The sequence below is a fragment of the Dasypus novemcinctus genome, chromosome 12, assembly GCF_030445035.2.
Source record: "Dasypus novemcinctus isolate mDasNov1 chromosome 12, mDasNov1.1.hap2, whole genome shotgun sequence".
NCBI lineage: Eukaryota > Metazoa > Chordata > Mammalia > Cingulata > Dasypodidae > Dasypus > Dasypus novemcinctus.
In genome coordinates this window covers 13,610,409-13,624,657 of record NC_080684.1, presented here as the reverse complement: position 1 = coordinate 13,624,657, position 14,249 = coordinate 13,610,409, and the positions used below count along the sequence as shown (strand labels likewise).

Genomic DNA, 14,249 nt, shown 5'->3' with positions numbered 1-14,249 from the left:
TCTCTTCTTTAGGAGGCACTGGGAACCAAACCAAGGAACTCCGGTGTGGTAGGCAGGAGCTCTGTCATTTGAGCCACGTCCACTTCCCTCTTGAGGTATTTAAAGGCTCACTTTGTAATAAAACTATTCGCTTTTTGCTGAAAAACCTCCTTCCTCCCTTCTTGAATACACGATTAGTCTGCGATACACTGGAGGATGCGCTTTGGTTGGAACTGGCCAAGGGCAGCGGTCTCAGGAGGATGGGTCAAGCCCCAGGGAAATCCCTGGCCCCAAGTGCCACTGATGGCTCAGCAAGCCCACATTCACACATGTGCGAGCCTACTATGCCTGAGCCTCTAGGCCCTTTCACTGGGATTCCCTGAAGGGGTCTCCCTGAAATAGGTTTCCTAAAATTTGGAAAATACCCCCTTTCTGTCCAGAGGTCTGAGAGAGTACAGGGAAAAAACATTCCTGCACACAATAATTATCTCTTCCCCCAAACCGCATGTTCTTCCTCAGCGCCTTAAACTTTAAATACATGTGTCCGTCACTGTTATAATCGTCCTTAACCTGATACTTATCGAGCAGTTCCTGACTCTTGGGGAATGTTCCACAGAGCAACACGAAACGGACAGCAACGCGAGGGGGAAGGCTGGGGAGGTGGAGAACCCGGAGCTCGCGGGGGTCAGCAGCAACTCTCCCCGCTCCTTTCCAGAAAGGACTTGAAGACGACGACATTCTACCTCTCCTGGAGGGTCTATGGAGTGGAGAGACCCTGCGCTCCGCGCTGTGCATAACCACAAAGGGTTGAACAAACAGGCTCAAAGAGACCAGGAAACGTGCCTTAGGTGACAATTCCAGGTGACGGCACAGGCTCCCAGCTCAGGTTCTCTAACTGCAAAGCTGGTCCTTTTCCCTGTGACACGGCTCTGCAGCAACAGCGGCGAGATGCCCTTTACTGGCTTTTCTTTCCTCCTTTACACACACATAGAGAGAGAGAGAGGGTCCTCTTTAGCAATTAATTTCCCCCCAATGAAACCAAGCTCTTCCTTAAAAGCTCCTAGTCTTCTTTCTTCCCAAGCAGCATCTAGAGCAAGTGACCTTTTATCCTGTTTCTTCACTACTTGCTATCACTAAGAAAATAATGATTTTGTTTGTTGTTCTTCTTTTAAAGAGAGTATGCTACGTTTTGCACAAATTAAGCATTCAGGGATTGTTTAATAAGTGATACCAGGACACAAAATGAAACCACAAAGGAATGCAAATATTTCAAATCAACAAAACTAAAAATAGTTCAAGGGTCTCACTGAGTTTTACATGGGGGGGCTATATTATTTTTGTTTAGAATTCAGCGAGGAATATTTTTTTCCTAAAACTTGGCACAGATCAGGAACTTGGACAATGTTAAGATTGTGTCTATATTATGTCAAAACATCTGTGTGACACAGAAAGATTTAGCCTTAATTTTGCCTGTGTAAAGCCAAAGATTATTTTTCAAACATCTGAAGAAATCATGAAAAATTCAGTTACTTACATACAATCTTAGCTTACATAAAACAAGCTTTATAAACAAGTCTATAATCTGCATAATTGCACTTTGTGAAAGAACATGTATTTACATGACTTTGACCCAAGGCCAAAGTTAAAATAAAAATTATAGAAAATAGAATTTTAAAGACCAGTGTCCTTTTTTCCCATTTTATATCAAGTCTTTGTACTTCAAAAAAAAATGTGGGAAATAGTAAAATGCTAATGTCCCTTAATGAAAGCATTAACTATAAAAGCAACAACTGTACTTCACAAAAGAATATATTTTCTTTCACTTGTTTTTTTGACTGCTGAATTTAACTTTATTACAGCAAGTTCTTTCAATTAGTATTCAGACATGTAACCAGGACAATAATAAATACCACAGCAGAGAAAGTTGCCTATTAACCCTTCAACTTTTTTTCTATAAACAAATTCCATCTGATATGTTTTATCTGGATTGCATCTGAATTGCTCTTTGGTGCATGTCAAGAGAGTCTATTGATGACACATTCAGCTAGTATTCTTCAAACTGGCTGCTTCCTGGGAAGGATGCTAACTGATTGTAGTTGTAGTATTAAAAAGCAAAACTAAATTAAAGGAAATACAAAAAAATAAGAATTATTTAACTGCATTAAATTCACACAATCTCTATCTTTACATATGATTTATCAATCAGGCAAGAAATAGATTTCCTTGGTTGAAGGTAATTGGAAATGTTTTTCTGTTCTAAAACAAGACTTTTTCGCACAGACCCAGTTCTGACTGCATTATACCAAAAGCAAATTCAGAGTTTAAATCATATGTGGCACACAAAGCTTCCAATTAAAATCTAAAACACAGTCCCTTAAATATCTGTGAGGTATCTCCGGTGTGAAAAAAAAATGAGATGTCAACTACAGGGTACAAAGGTGAAAAAGACAGAGGCTTCGCCCCACTGTCACCTGGTCCCTATCTTGATTACAGCATTATCACAGATTACTGCAGGTATCTGTTCACCAGCGTGTCTCCTTCCTGGAGAGCAATGTCCTGGCGGTCAAGGACCCCAGAACCCAGGAGACTGCCGAGGACAGCGTGTCCCCGCAGCACTGCCAGAACATCTGCAGAACAGATGAGAGAGCACCAGAGACGAGAAGGCTGCAAGGACCACAAGACCACCAAGCATTATGCCCATCAAATCATTTAAGAGGTAGCAAACTAGCCAAACCCATAAACTTTTTGTTAAAACATAGTGAATTGGCTCTAACACAGAAAACAAACCAATAGGTATGCGGATGAAAGAAAACCTAAAGTATTACCTAAGGTAGAGCAAAAACTTACCAAAAGAATCATTTTAATCTAATTTGCTGCACATACCATTTTGAAAGTTGAATAGCAGCCTTAACTCAAAGCTAGACTGTGGGATTCTTAATAGTACATTCTGGTCCAAATTTCTTGGTCTATAAAAGGGGGAAAAAATATTAATGTAGAGCCATCAACAAACGTGATTGCTGCAACCCCTCAAGAACACAGAAAGGGGTGGGTGTGTAGCAGTTTTATTCTTTTAGCGCTGGGTTCATGTCACATCTAAAGAACAATGTGTCTTCTAAGAGGAGACTGGGGAACCTTTCGGAAAGCAGTTATTTGACCTGAGAGCCAGAACATGGAAGATAAACTGCGACTGTGGATTTGAAACTGAAAATAACAAAAGATTTATGAAAAAGGGTGAAACTATGCTAATATAAAAAGGCTTTAAGGGCGGTTTGCTTTTTAACTGCCATCCCGCTGGAAGAGAATACATCATTGGTGACAAGCCTGCGGTAGTAAGACAAGGGTAGTAGCATCAGCATTAGCATTTACTTTTTATAAAATGACAGCCCTTGAGGCGTGCTCAGAGCCCTCCCCTCTGCTATCCCCATTCCCTCACCTGCCTTCCCAGGCCTTCAGGGTTGGCCCAGCGCCAGCTCTGCACCAACCCCCCCCTCCCCCCCCCCCCCCCTCGTTGGACTTCCTAAGCAACCTTCCGTGCTCTCGCCTCCGCGCCTCTCACGTCATCTGGTCCCTATCTTGATTACAGCATTAATCGCAGATTACAGCAGTATCTGTTCACCAACGTGTCTCCTTCCTCAATAGGAACGTCTGGAGGTCAAGGACCCCAGAACCCAGCAGACTGCCTAGGAGAGCATGGACAGGCAGCACTGCCAGAACATTTGTAGAGCAGATGATGGGGGGACTCTCAGAGCACCACAGAAGGGAATGCTGCAAGCGCGAGACCACTGAGCGTCACGTCCATCAAATCATCTAAAGAGTCGTTCATTCTCTCAGCCGTTACCTGGTAGGGTCCTGCTACGTCAGCCACCATACTCTAGGCACTGGGGATACAGCTTAGAACCAAGTATACAAGGCGTCATCTACCCTCAGAGAGCGTCCATTTTAGAGGAGAGCGAGGAAAAGACACCTGCTTAAAAGTACATACATAATAATGGAGTATCTACAACATTTGGGGATTTTACATGCTCCCTAGAGGATCCAAATGATATAGTTCCAGTCCCCAAGGATTTACAAGCTAGTTGTGGGAATTACAAACACAAAGATAACGAACAGAGACAAAATACAGGATGAATGCTAATCACACAGAACAGGAAAACAAAGACTGAGAATTCACTGGGGCGCACTTTGTGCTAGGAGGCTCAGTTAACCAGAATGGCTGCCTAGGCTTGTGGGGGGCTTGGAAAGAGGGGGAGCCACTGAGAAAAAGAGGAGGTGAGTCTGTTACGCAGAAGGGGAATGGTCTGAGGCAAAGCAGAGCAAATTAGAAGACTTGTTGTAACAACAGAAAATTCTCCCATCCTGCACACCTACCCTCCTCCTCAGCTAATGCCTCCACTTTCCAACCCAGGCTCCAAGATCAAATCAGCAAATCACCCCAGGCTCCTCTCTGCTTACTGGAAGCAATCATTCTTTGAGGCCTCTTTCATGAGCTCTCAGACCCACTGTTCTCACTCCTCTGGTGGCTGGTGAGTGTTCAGGCTCCTACCATTTCTTTTTCTTTTGTTTGGGGTTTTTTTAGGGGGCGTAGGGGGTTCTGGTTGTTTTTTTTTTAGGTACCAAGGCTGGGGATTGAACCCTGGGCCTCTTATGTGGGAAGCCAACACTCAAGCACTGAGCCACATTGGCTCCCCTGAGTTGGCTCTTTCGTTTGCTTGCTTGTTGTTTGCTTTTTTGTTTTTAGGAGGCACGGGGGATCAAACCTGGGACCTCCCATGTGGAAAGCAGGTGCTCAACTGCTTGAGCCACATCCGCTTCCCTCCTAACATTTCTGAACCCGCCGACTGGAAAGGCTCAGCTCTCCCATCTCTCCTCTCCAACCCATTTCCCAACATGCTGCCAGGGAAATCTTTCCAAAAGCAGATTTGATCTTACCACTCTCTTCCTTCAACTCTTGCAGACACTGTACCTCACAGAGTGAAATCCAAAGTCCTTGAAACGTAGGGAAGATTCTTCCCGGTGCAGCCATTCCCTGCCTTTCCAGCCTCGTGACCGCTGTCCTCAACCACGGACAACTCCTCCGTGCTCCCTGACCCTCCTCCTGCCCTCTGTGCCGCTGCACCTGCGTGGTTCTTCGACGCCTGGCCCAACAGTGGCTTCTGTGAAGTTCTCTCGCATCCTCACCCATGGTTTTTATACACCATTCTTAAAAAGGGCACTTGCTGCAAATGTCTGGTCCCTCACAACCAGAGGGGGTGTCTTACTCGTTCTAGTCTTTGCACCTAGCACTGTACCTGATGCAGAAAGAATGCTTAATGAATGCTGATGGTGCAGCACGGGGGCAAAGATCGCGACTGCAGGTCAGGAGGCATCAAGTAGGTCGTGAGGGAGTGGCGGTGGTGGTCTCTCCAAAAACGTGACCGTGAGAAGGCAGCCAAGAAAGAGAGACGCTGCGGGAACCTCGTCCCTCAGAGGGGACGGGCCCAGGCCTCTCTGTCCAGCCCCTGCTGAGAGGTCAAAGAGTAACCTGTGCCATAAAGAGACCGGAACCCAGAACAAAGCACCCCACAAAAACCTGTGTGGCCTGAACTCTCTGGCTTGTTTCTGGTAGCTCCCTACTTTTCTGGGGTCATTTCCAACCAAGTCTGAGCCATGGAGAAGGCACAGGCCACAGCCCGCTATCGGAGGTTCCATTTCTACATTCCGGCTGCAAAGGCCGTTCCATCACTTCCGACGTCACGGAGAGAAGACGGTGACCTCAGTTCCCTGACAACGAGGGGAGGAGGGAGGCTCGAACGCAAGGCTGCCCAGAGCCTCTTCCGCACACCAGGCAGGGCGCAGGGAACACGCCCTCTGGGCTTACAAGGACACAGGAGCTCTGCCGGGGGAGCACGGGACAAGCTGTGCATTTCCCGCCACTGCCCGGGTGGAACCTCACAGCTGGTGGTGGGAGCCCATTGAGGAAACAAATGTCCTTGTGCAAAAACGGGCTCCTGCGAGCAGGGCATCCCTCCCTAGCAGATCTCTGGATAGAGCTTCTGGTGGGCAGGAGTTAAAATAAGGAAAGGACGGCCAGGGTGAAATTTGCCACCCTTAGTTCTCGGCAGTTCATTCCAGACAAGGAGGCAACCCTGACACTGACACTGCTTCAGAAGCAAGGAGGAGCCCACTGCTGAAAGGCCCTGGAGTCCCAGGCTACCAGAAGGCACACTTCCACAAATTAAATAAAATATCCCTATGAATAACCAGAGACCACACCTGCTTAGAAAAGCTTTTCTGTCTTGCGACTATAGCCAATTATGTCAAATGTTTTGGAGCCAGAACTTTTTTCACAATAACTCTTCTGTTCTGAATTATAAAGCTAATATAGAGAGTTCATCGAAATCCTGAGTGAGTTTTAAATTATTATACAACTACAGGTAGTGACAATCAAGTGCTAGGAGAAATGTCAGTCCGTAGCTGTAACCACAGCCCTGCATTTCAAAATTGAGGCGAAGGTTAAAATTACAACCTTTATTGCACCATCGTCTCCTCTCCCATAGTTGGAAATTATAAATATTTTGAAAAAGGCTGTGCACCATTATCAGCCTATTAACCTTTAAAAAGGCTTATTGCTTTACAATAACAAACTTTCCATTGGCATGGTAAAACATTTTCTCTTGATGTACAATCACTGCAACCCACATTAAATTCCTTCCCAAAGATAACAACCAAAAATTACTGAGACCAGTTTAGATAATACTTGTAGGTTGACAAAGCATGTTGAGTTGACCCCCATACACACTACAAGGTACTAATATCAGTAGTGTACAAAGGGTGGGGGTAGGGAAGCGGACTTGGCCCAGTGGTTAGGGCGTCTGCCTACCACATGGGAGGTCCGCGGTTCAAACCCCGGGCCTCCTTGACCCGTGTGGAGCTGGCCCATGCGCAGTGCTGATGCGCACAAGGAGTGCCCTGCCACGCAGGGGTGTCCCCCGTGTAGGGGTGCCCCACGCGCAAGGAGTGTGCCCCATAAGGAGAGCAACCCAGCATGAAAGAAAGTGCAGCCTGCCCAGGAATGGCGCCGCACACACGGAGAGCTGACACAGCAAGATGACGCAACAAAAAGAAACACAGATTCCTGGTGCCACTGATAAGGATGGAAGCCGTCACAGAAGAACACACAGCGAATGGACACAGAGAGCAGACAACCGGGGGAGAAGGGGAGAGAAATAAATAAATAAATAAAAATAAAAAATAAAGGGTGGAGTGAAAAGAGGTAGAGGTATTTAACTTTTTTTTACTAAACATATTTATACTGTTTGACTTGTTAGAACCAGTGTGAATTACACCTATAATTAAAATTAAAAGGAGCGTATTGTCATACACCTAAGATAAATTTTATGATGCCTCATCAGGTAAACACACAGGCTAGACCAAACTAGTCTTCATTCTAAACTGAGATCTACTGATGGCACAGTGGAACAAACAAAGCTCAGAGCCTCTTGCTTCCTTCTATTTCCATCTGGGTTTTTACCCTTATTTATTTACAACACTCAGCATAAACAGCCACACCCCACCATAACGGGGAAGAAGAGTTTCCTATGAAACAGACTACACCAATTTCATTACAACTTTTTAAAGTTTCCTTCTGTGATTTATATTTTTATGCAATCACCACTCAGTACTAGATCCTGGTAAATGACAGCCTAATATATTACCTGACAGCCAAAGTGATCCAGCAGAAGTGTGAGTCTGAACCTGTCTTGCAAGTCAGAAAACTTGGGTTTGAGTCCTAACAGCTGTGAGAAGTTAGGCAGGGAACCCTGGAAGCTTCAGCCTTCCCTCCTTATAAAGGACAACACTATTTGCTCTCTTCCCAAGGACAGACACCTAAGAAACGGTTCTCGATTGGAAGGTAAAGCTAAACTGTAGATTGTAATCGCCTCTATTCAATTCATCCCTGGTCAACTAGGATGTTATCGAGTTCTCTTGATATAAATGAATGCCTAGAATGTGAAAGGAAGAAAAGCCACACCCACCTCCTAAAATTAAGTTACTTTTAAAGTTATTAGGGAAGAACCGGGCTCTCTGACTTCCGCGGCTGCTGTGATGTTTTTAAAACCAATCTGGCCTCCAGGACAACGGCTGGGAGTCTGGTGCACAGACATGTCCTGGTAATTCAATTGCCAGTCTTCTGGAAGGATACGATGCATCGTTCCCAGACCGAGTTCTCTTTAGGTTTGCTCCCTACTCGTCCAATTCCTCCCACCCTTTGTGTTTGTGTTTGTCTAAACAAACAGCTCTCTCTCTATTCCATCTACCACTTTTAGGCGTTTTTAACTCTAACTACATATGGAGTACGCAAAGCTCATTCCCCGAACTCCAAGGCCCCTCTGGAACTGTTGACTCCGAGTCCACCACGAGTAGGAAACCGCCAATGGTCCACCCAGACCGCGTGCTTCCCCCTCTGAGCACCTCCCCTGCGGGCCCTGCGAATGGAAAAAGGATCCCGGCCCGGGCGCGGCTGTCCCACCTCAGTTCCCCGGGGCCGCCCCGCCCGGCCCCAACTCCCCCTCCCACGGCTGTCCACGCGCCTCACCAGACGGAGGATTCGGGCGGATCACACTCCCCGGCTCTCTAAATCCGGTCCCGCTCCCCGCACCCCGCCTACAGGCTCGCAGCCACAGCCCCGGCGCTCCGGAATTCCGAGCGCTGCTTCAGGGCGGAGGAAATGACCCAAAAGTTGCCGCTCCCGAGTCAGTACTTCCGCACCTCGAGGCGCCCCCTTACCTAAAGTGCCTGCTCAGGGGCTGCCCTCCCGGCCCCTCCGGAGGCAGCTCCCCGGGGGCCCTAAGCCCCCGCGCCTCCGGGGACGCTCCTCGGGCCGGCCGCGCCCGGGGCTGGGCCGGGGAGGAGCCCGGGTGGGCGCAGCCGGCTCGCGCGCCCTCGCCCCCGCCCGCGGGCCGAGGGTCCCCGCAACCTCCCCTCCCGCAGGGGAGCGCAGCGCCCACGCGCAACCCCGGGACTCGGCGCTGGGGCTCGGGGGCTCGGGGACGGGCGCGGGGCCCCTCGCCAGCCCACCCTGGCCGGCCGCTCGCTTACCGATGTCCCCCTCCTCCTCGTCGTCCTCCTGCTCCATGTCTAGCAAAATGTCCCTGTTCATCATCGGGAGAGCCCCCCGCAGGCGGCCCCGGGCTGGCGGCGAGCTGGGGGGCGCCCGGGCTGGGGCGCGCGGCGGCGCTCGTGGCGGGGTGGCGGGGGCGCGACCCGCGCGGGCTCCGGCGCCGCAGTGCCCTGCCCGCGCTCCGGGAAGCCTGGCCGCGGCGGCCGCCGACTAGAGCACTGCGCCAAAGGCCACCCGCGGCCCCCCGAGCGCGCCGGGCCACTGAGCATGCCCAGTGCGGCGGGCTCCTGCGGAATGAGCGGACTTCCCCGGGCGTTATCAGCGCGCACAAGGAAGTGGCCCTGGAGAGGGAGCCGCGGCGGGGGCGCGCGGGGGCACGGGGGCGCGCCCCGGCCGGGCGCCCCGAGGCGGCAGCCGCGGCTCCGAGCGCTGCCCTGGGCACGCGTGGGGGCCGCTCTTGCTCGAGGTCTGTTACTGGGGAGGGGGCGAAAAGCGCCGCCGCAGCGCGCGTGGGGAACCCCGAAGGCGCCCACGATTGAACGGGGTTCAGAGGCCCTGCGGAGCTAATGCAAGTTATTACAGTCGATTACTCGGACCCCCAAGGGGGAGGAAGCGCTTCCTTGCCGAAGCGGGGCGTGCCGTTACCCGAAAAAGAAAAAAAAGAGGCAAAAGCAAGTAGATGATAAACAGAAAAAAGAGAGATCTGAAGAAGGTAGGATTTCCGCGTACGGTGAGGTTGAGGAGGCGGGAGAAGCGCCCCCTACCTCCGCCCACGAAGCGAACGCAGCGAGGGGTCGCAGCAATCCCCGAGGCCAGCGGTCCGTTCCATCCAGGAAAACTTAGTCCTCCCTGTCAACGTGGTTTCGGAAGCCAGCAGACCTCCACTGCGGTTAGGCGTGTGCCCTATGTTTTATTAAGATTTTATGATTTCTCCCTCCCTCGTTGTTTGCGCTCAGTGCTCTCAGTGTCTGTTCTCTGCTCGTCTTTTTTTTAAGAGGCATGGGGAATCAAACGGTATCCCCCGTGTGGGAGGAAGGTGCCCAATCGCTTGAGCCACCTCCGCTCTCCGCTTGCTGTGTCTCTCATTGTGTTTCCTCCTTACATTGGCCAGTCCTGTCAGCTCACTGTCTTGTCTTTTTCAGGAGGCATGGCGAACCAAACCCAGGACCCCCCTCATGTGGTAGGCAGGCACCCAACTGCTTGACTCCCACCCACTTCCCTCTATTCTAAAGTAGTGTGGGAAACTGTAGCAACCAGAGGAAACGAAGGAAGTAATGGAATAAAATTAAGGCAAAGGTGGGGCATATGGAAATCCCCTCTATTTTTTACATAACATTTATGTACTCTAAAGCTTCTTTAAGATTAAAAAAAGAATTTAAGGCAAAGTAAAAGTATGCATCCCTGGAGATGTAAAGGAGTAATACGACAATCACAAAGGGATTTCTATTTTTAAGACATGGGGTGGTTTAAACTGCAGGCTTCTTCTGTTGTGTATCTGCAGGACTTTCTTCAAAGGAAGCTGGTGACTGGACCCTGACCCTCAGCAGAGTTGCAACGCCTACTCTCCAGTTCCCTGGACTCGACCAGGACAACTAACGAGGAGGTGAGGAGCGACAACCACCACACCAAGAAGCGAGCGAGTCTACAACTGCAAGCAAGAGCCTCCCACATCAGCCATGTAGGATCGAGGGCCCCTCTCAATTAGAGGAGAGTGGGCATCACCGTCCCAGACTCCTCAGGATTGGGGAATAAAATATGGATTAGAGTGGACTTACTGGTATTCTACTGTAGACTTATTGTGATCCTAGCGATGGAGGAAATTATATCATGGATGTAGAGACAGTGGCTATTGGAGGTGCTGAAGTCAGGAAGAGGGATAAAGAGGTGTAATATGGGGGCAATTTCAGGACTCAGAATTGTCCTCAGTGACATTGCAATGGCAGATACAGGCCATTATATATCCTGCCAGAACCTACGGAATTGAGTGGCAAAGAGTGTAAACTACAATGTAAACTCTAATCCGCAATTGGTGGCAATGTTACAAAATGTGTTCATCAGTTGCAATGAATGTACCACACTAAGGAAAAGAGTTGTTGAAGTAGGGAAGGGTGGGAGGTGTGGGGAGTGGGGCACAAGGGAATCCCTTATATTTTTTAATGTAACATTTCATGTAGTCTAAGTATTTTTTTAAAATAAATTAAAAATGTATTTTAAAAAAGCAGCTGGTGAAATCAGGTGAATCAATTTCCCAAGTGTCAGAAGATGTTTTTGAAATCTTGTTATATCTCAACCTCTGTCTTTAGAACACTTCTCGTGGAAACTTTTTATCTTTTTCCTCTGAAGTACCAGGTTTATATCAATAAAACTAAATCTACCATGCATTTTGTTCTCCCATATCCTTATTTTTAATGTTGTCATGTGGAAAATAAAATGTTGAATCCAATTCAGGTGGGAACATAGCCCTGCATATGCATTAGAAGACATGAGAAGGAGCAGGCGTAGCTCACTGGTTGAGTGCCTGCTTTGCATGTACGAGGTCCAGGTTCAATCCCTGGTACCTCCTTAAATGAATACATAAATAAATAAAATGCATGAGAAAAAAATTTTTAAGAAAATATCTAGGAAACGTTATACTTGCTTCTTAAGGTACTTCTAAAAATAAAGACAATTATTTTTAATATAAGAAGAGGGAAACGGACTTGGCCCAGTGGTTAGGGTGTCCGTCTACCACATGGGTGGTCCACAGTTCAAACCCCGGGCCTCCTTGACCCATGTGGAGCTGGCCCATGCGCAGTGCTGATGCGCACAAGGAGTGCCCTGCCACGCAGGGGTATCCCCTGCGTAGGGGAGCCCCACGCACAAGGAGTGCGCCCCATAAGGAGAGCCACCCAGCGCGAAAGGAAGTGCAGCCTGCCCCGGAATGGCGCTGCACACATGGAGAGCTGACACAACAAGATGACGCAACAAAAAGAAACACAGATTCCCATGCCGTTGACAACAACAGAAGTGGACAAAGAGGAGCACGCAGCAAATGGACACAGAGAACAGACAACTGGGGTGGGGGAAGGGGAGAAAAATTAATAAATCTTAAAAATAATAATATAAGAATAATGCAATACAGTATTCTTAAGATAGAAAGAAAAAGCAAAATAAAGAAAGAGGACAAGAGAATTTTCTTTGTGCATTTTCCCTAGCGCTTGCTTACTAGAGTTGAAATTCTAGAGCTGTTTTGGTTACATGATCAGTTTTCACAATTGGTTACATGATCAGTTTTCACAATTTTTATTTAACAAGTGCTTATGTTGTGCTAAATGTTTTACAAATATTCAGTTATTTAATCCCAAGAGTTATTACTGTCCTATATTCTCACCTAGGATTGTTGAATAACTTGCTTAAAATCCTACAAGGAATAAGTGGCAAAGTTGGGATTCAAATCCAAGCAAACCTATCTACAACCTGAAGTCTCAGCCACTTCCTAAACCACCTCCAGAGACATTTCTGCATCCATAAAAAGATGTCACCATGACACCTTTTTTCTTTACCAGTTCTAAACTCTCAAAGCCCCAACTCTGTGCCACAGCTCTCTTACCAAATGCTCTGTGTGTTTTTTTAAGACCTAAGACTTCATTTAAAGTTATTTGGTCGTTAGAAAATTCTTGTGGTTGATTTTGCAACAGGTTTCGATGAGTCATTTGACATTCTTTCCAGATTTTAGACATCACATTTTTCTTGCTTGATAAATGTTGCAGAGAGACATCAATGACCTGAAATGTCAAGGTGACTCTTGCTGGAAGGGAAATGAATTATTGACTTAGGTGAGCTATGAGTCTGTTATTAGTAAATTCCAGTCTTCCCTTTCATCCACCTTATATCCTGCAGGAATCTCTCAGGCGTTAGTTTCCAACTGAGCAACATAGGCTTAAAAAATAATCATTAGTGAGAACCACACCCCTGGCCCTGAAGAGTTATCCCCCATGTCACAGATGGTTTGTGAAAGAAAGTGTTCCTAACAATACATGGCAAAGTTGCTGTGGGTTGTTTTGTTTTGTTTTGTCTTTGTATTTACAAAGCTTTTCCAATCTGGGCATTACAATTCCGGGATTTTCACGGGACTTCTGATTAGTTACCTTTGTCTCGACACAGGTTGCTCTTCTCTGCCCCTCCCTTAAAAGTCAGTGCTTCTCTGGCTTTCGTCCTCGGGCCTCTTCCTCCCATCCTTCCCATCAAGGTCATTCGGTCCTATAACTTTAGTTACTATCTACTAGAAGAGGACCAGGTTCACGAGCAAGTGAGTAAAGTTTAATCGTCCTGAAATTCTTAATAACACCACCTTTGGTTTTTTGTTTTGTTTTTTTTTTTGGTCAGTGAAGTCCAATGAGCCAACGGAGCATGCCTCAGCAGGTGCAGTCCTGCCTCCCGCTACCTCTCCACCTGCCTGGGATGGTTCCTCAGCGTCTGCTCTCCCACTCGCTAGCACCTCAGCCCTGTCTGACCTCCTCCTTCTCCTCGCCCCATCCGGGACCCCTGTCGCCTGCCAACTCCCCTCTCCATGGGGTCTTCTGCAAAAGCGCAACAAAAATCGAGGTGGGGTGTGTGCAGCCACAGCGTTTTGGGGCAGGGCACAGTCACGGTCCTCCTGCTCTGGACTGGCAGGGCCACCGTGTGCTCGGGGGGAGTCTCTGAGGATGAGCCTCCTGCCCATTCTCTAGGCAAGCGTATCCTGACACGGAAGTTGCAATGCCTTGGGGGTTGGCCATCCATTGTGGCTTGGAGCCATGGTCCACTGGACAAAAGAGACCTGGCTCAACTTCGCCTCCTTATTTAGAGCATGGTTTGTCAGTTTCACACCTGGCAGGAGGGGAACCTGGCAGCTGAGTCTTAGGGAGGACCCGTGGTCACCTGTGAGGGTCTGCATTTGCCCGACAGAGAGCAACATTAAATTTAAAACACCATGGTAGGTTAAGAGAGAAGTGGCAGAAAAAATTAAAAACTTTTATATTGTAGTACCTTTTACAGAACTTCTTCCTGCTCCTTGAACAAGGGGCTCTGCATTTTCATTTTGCACTGGACCCTGCAAATTGCATAACCAGATTCCAAGATCTCTATGGCCAGATCCAGGTCTCTCTTCTGTGTTGCAGTTTGTCAATTTGGGTATCTCCCACACATTTCA

At 48.0% G+C, this 14,249-nt stretch overlaps 1 protein-coding gene and 1 long non-coding RNA gene across 4 annotated transcripts in view; one reads left to right on the top strand and one right to left on the bottom strand.

The window, feature by feature from the left end:
* The window catches only part of ANO6 (anoctamin 6), a 239,406-nt gene extending 230,122 nt beyond the window's left edge, over positions 1-9,284 (bottom strand). The window contains exon 1 of one of the 2 annotated variants that reach the window (XM_004447893.3): positions 9,058-9,284. In XM_004447893.3, the coding sequence (XP_004447950.1) occupies positions 9,058-9,121 (64 nt within the window). In that variant the 5' untranslated portion in view covers positions 9,122-9,284. Of the gene's footprint in view, positions 1-8,745; positions 8,830-9,057 lie in introns of those variants that run through there. The other variant, XM_071218788.1, reaches the window with a different exon arrangement.
* Positions 9,285-9,408: 124 nt separating this feature from the next.
* Positions 9,409-11,460, top strand: LOC101444616 (uncharacterized). Of its 2 annotated transcripts, none has more exons than XR_009188175.2 (3): positions 9,409-9,968; positions 10,222-10,375; positions 10,581-11,460. It is a non-coding gene; the product is annotated as an uncharacterized lncRNA (long non-coding RNA). The 2 variants fall into 2 exon arrangements; XR_011650204.1 differs by having other exon boundaries at positions 9,409-9,973.
* The last annotated feature ends 2,789 nt before the right edge of the window (positions 11,461-14,249 follow it).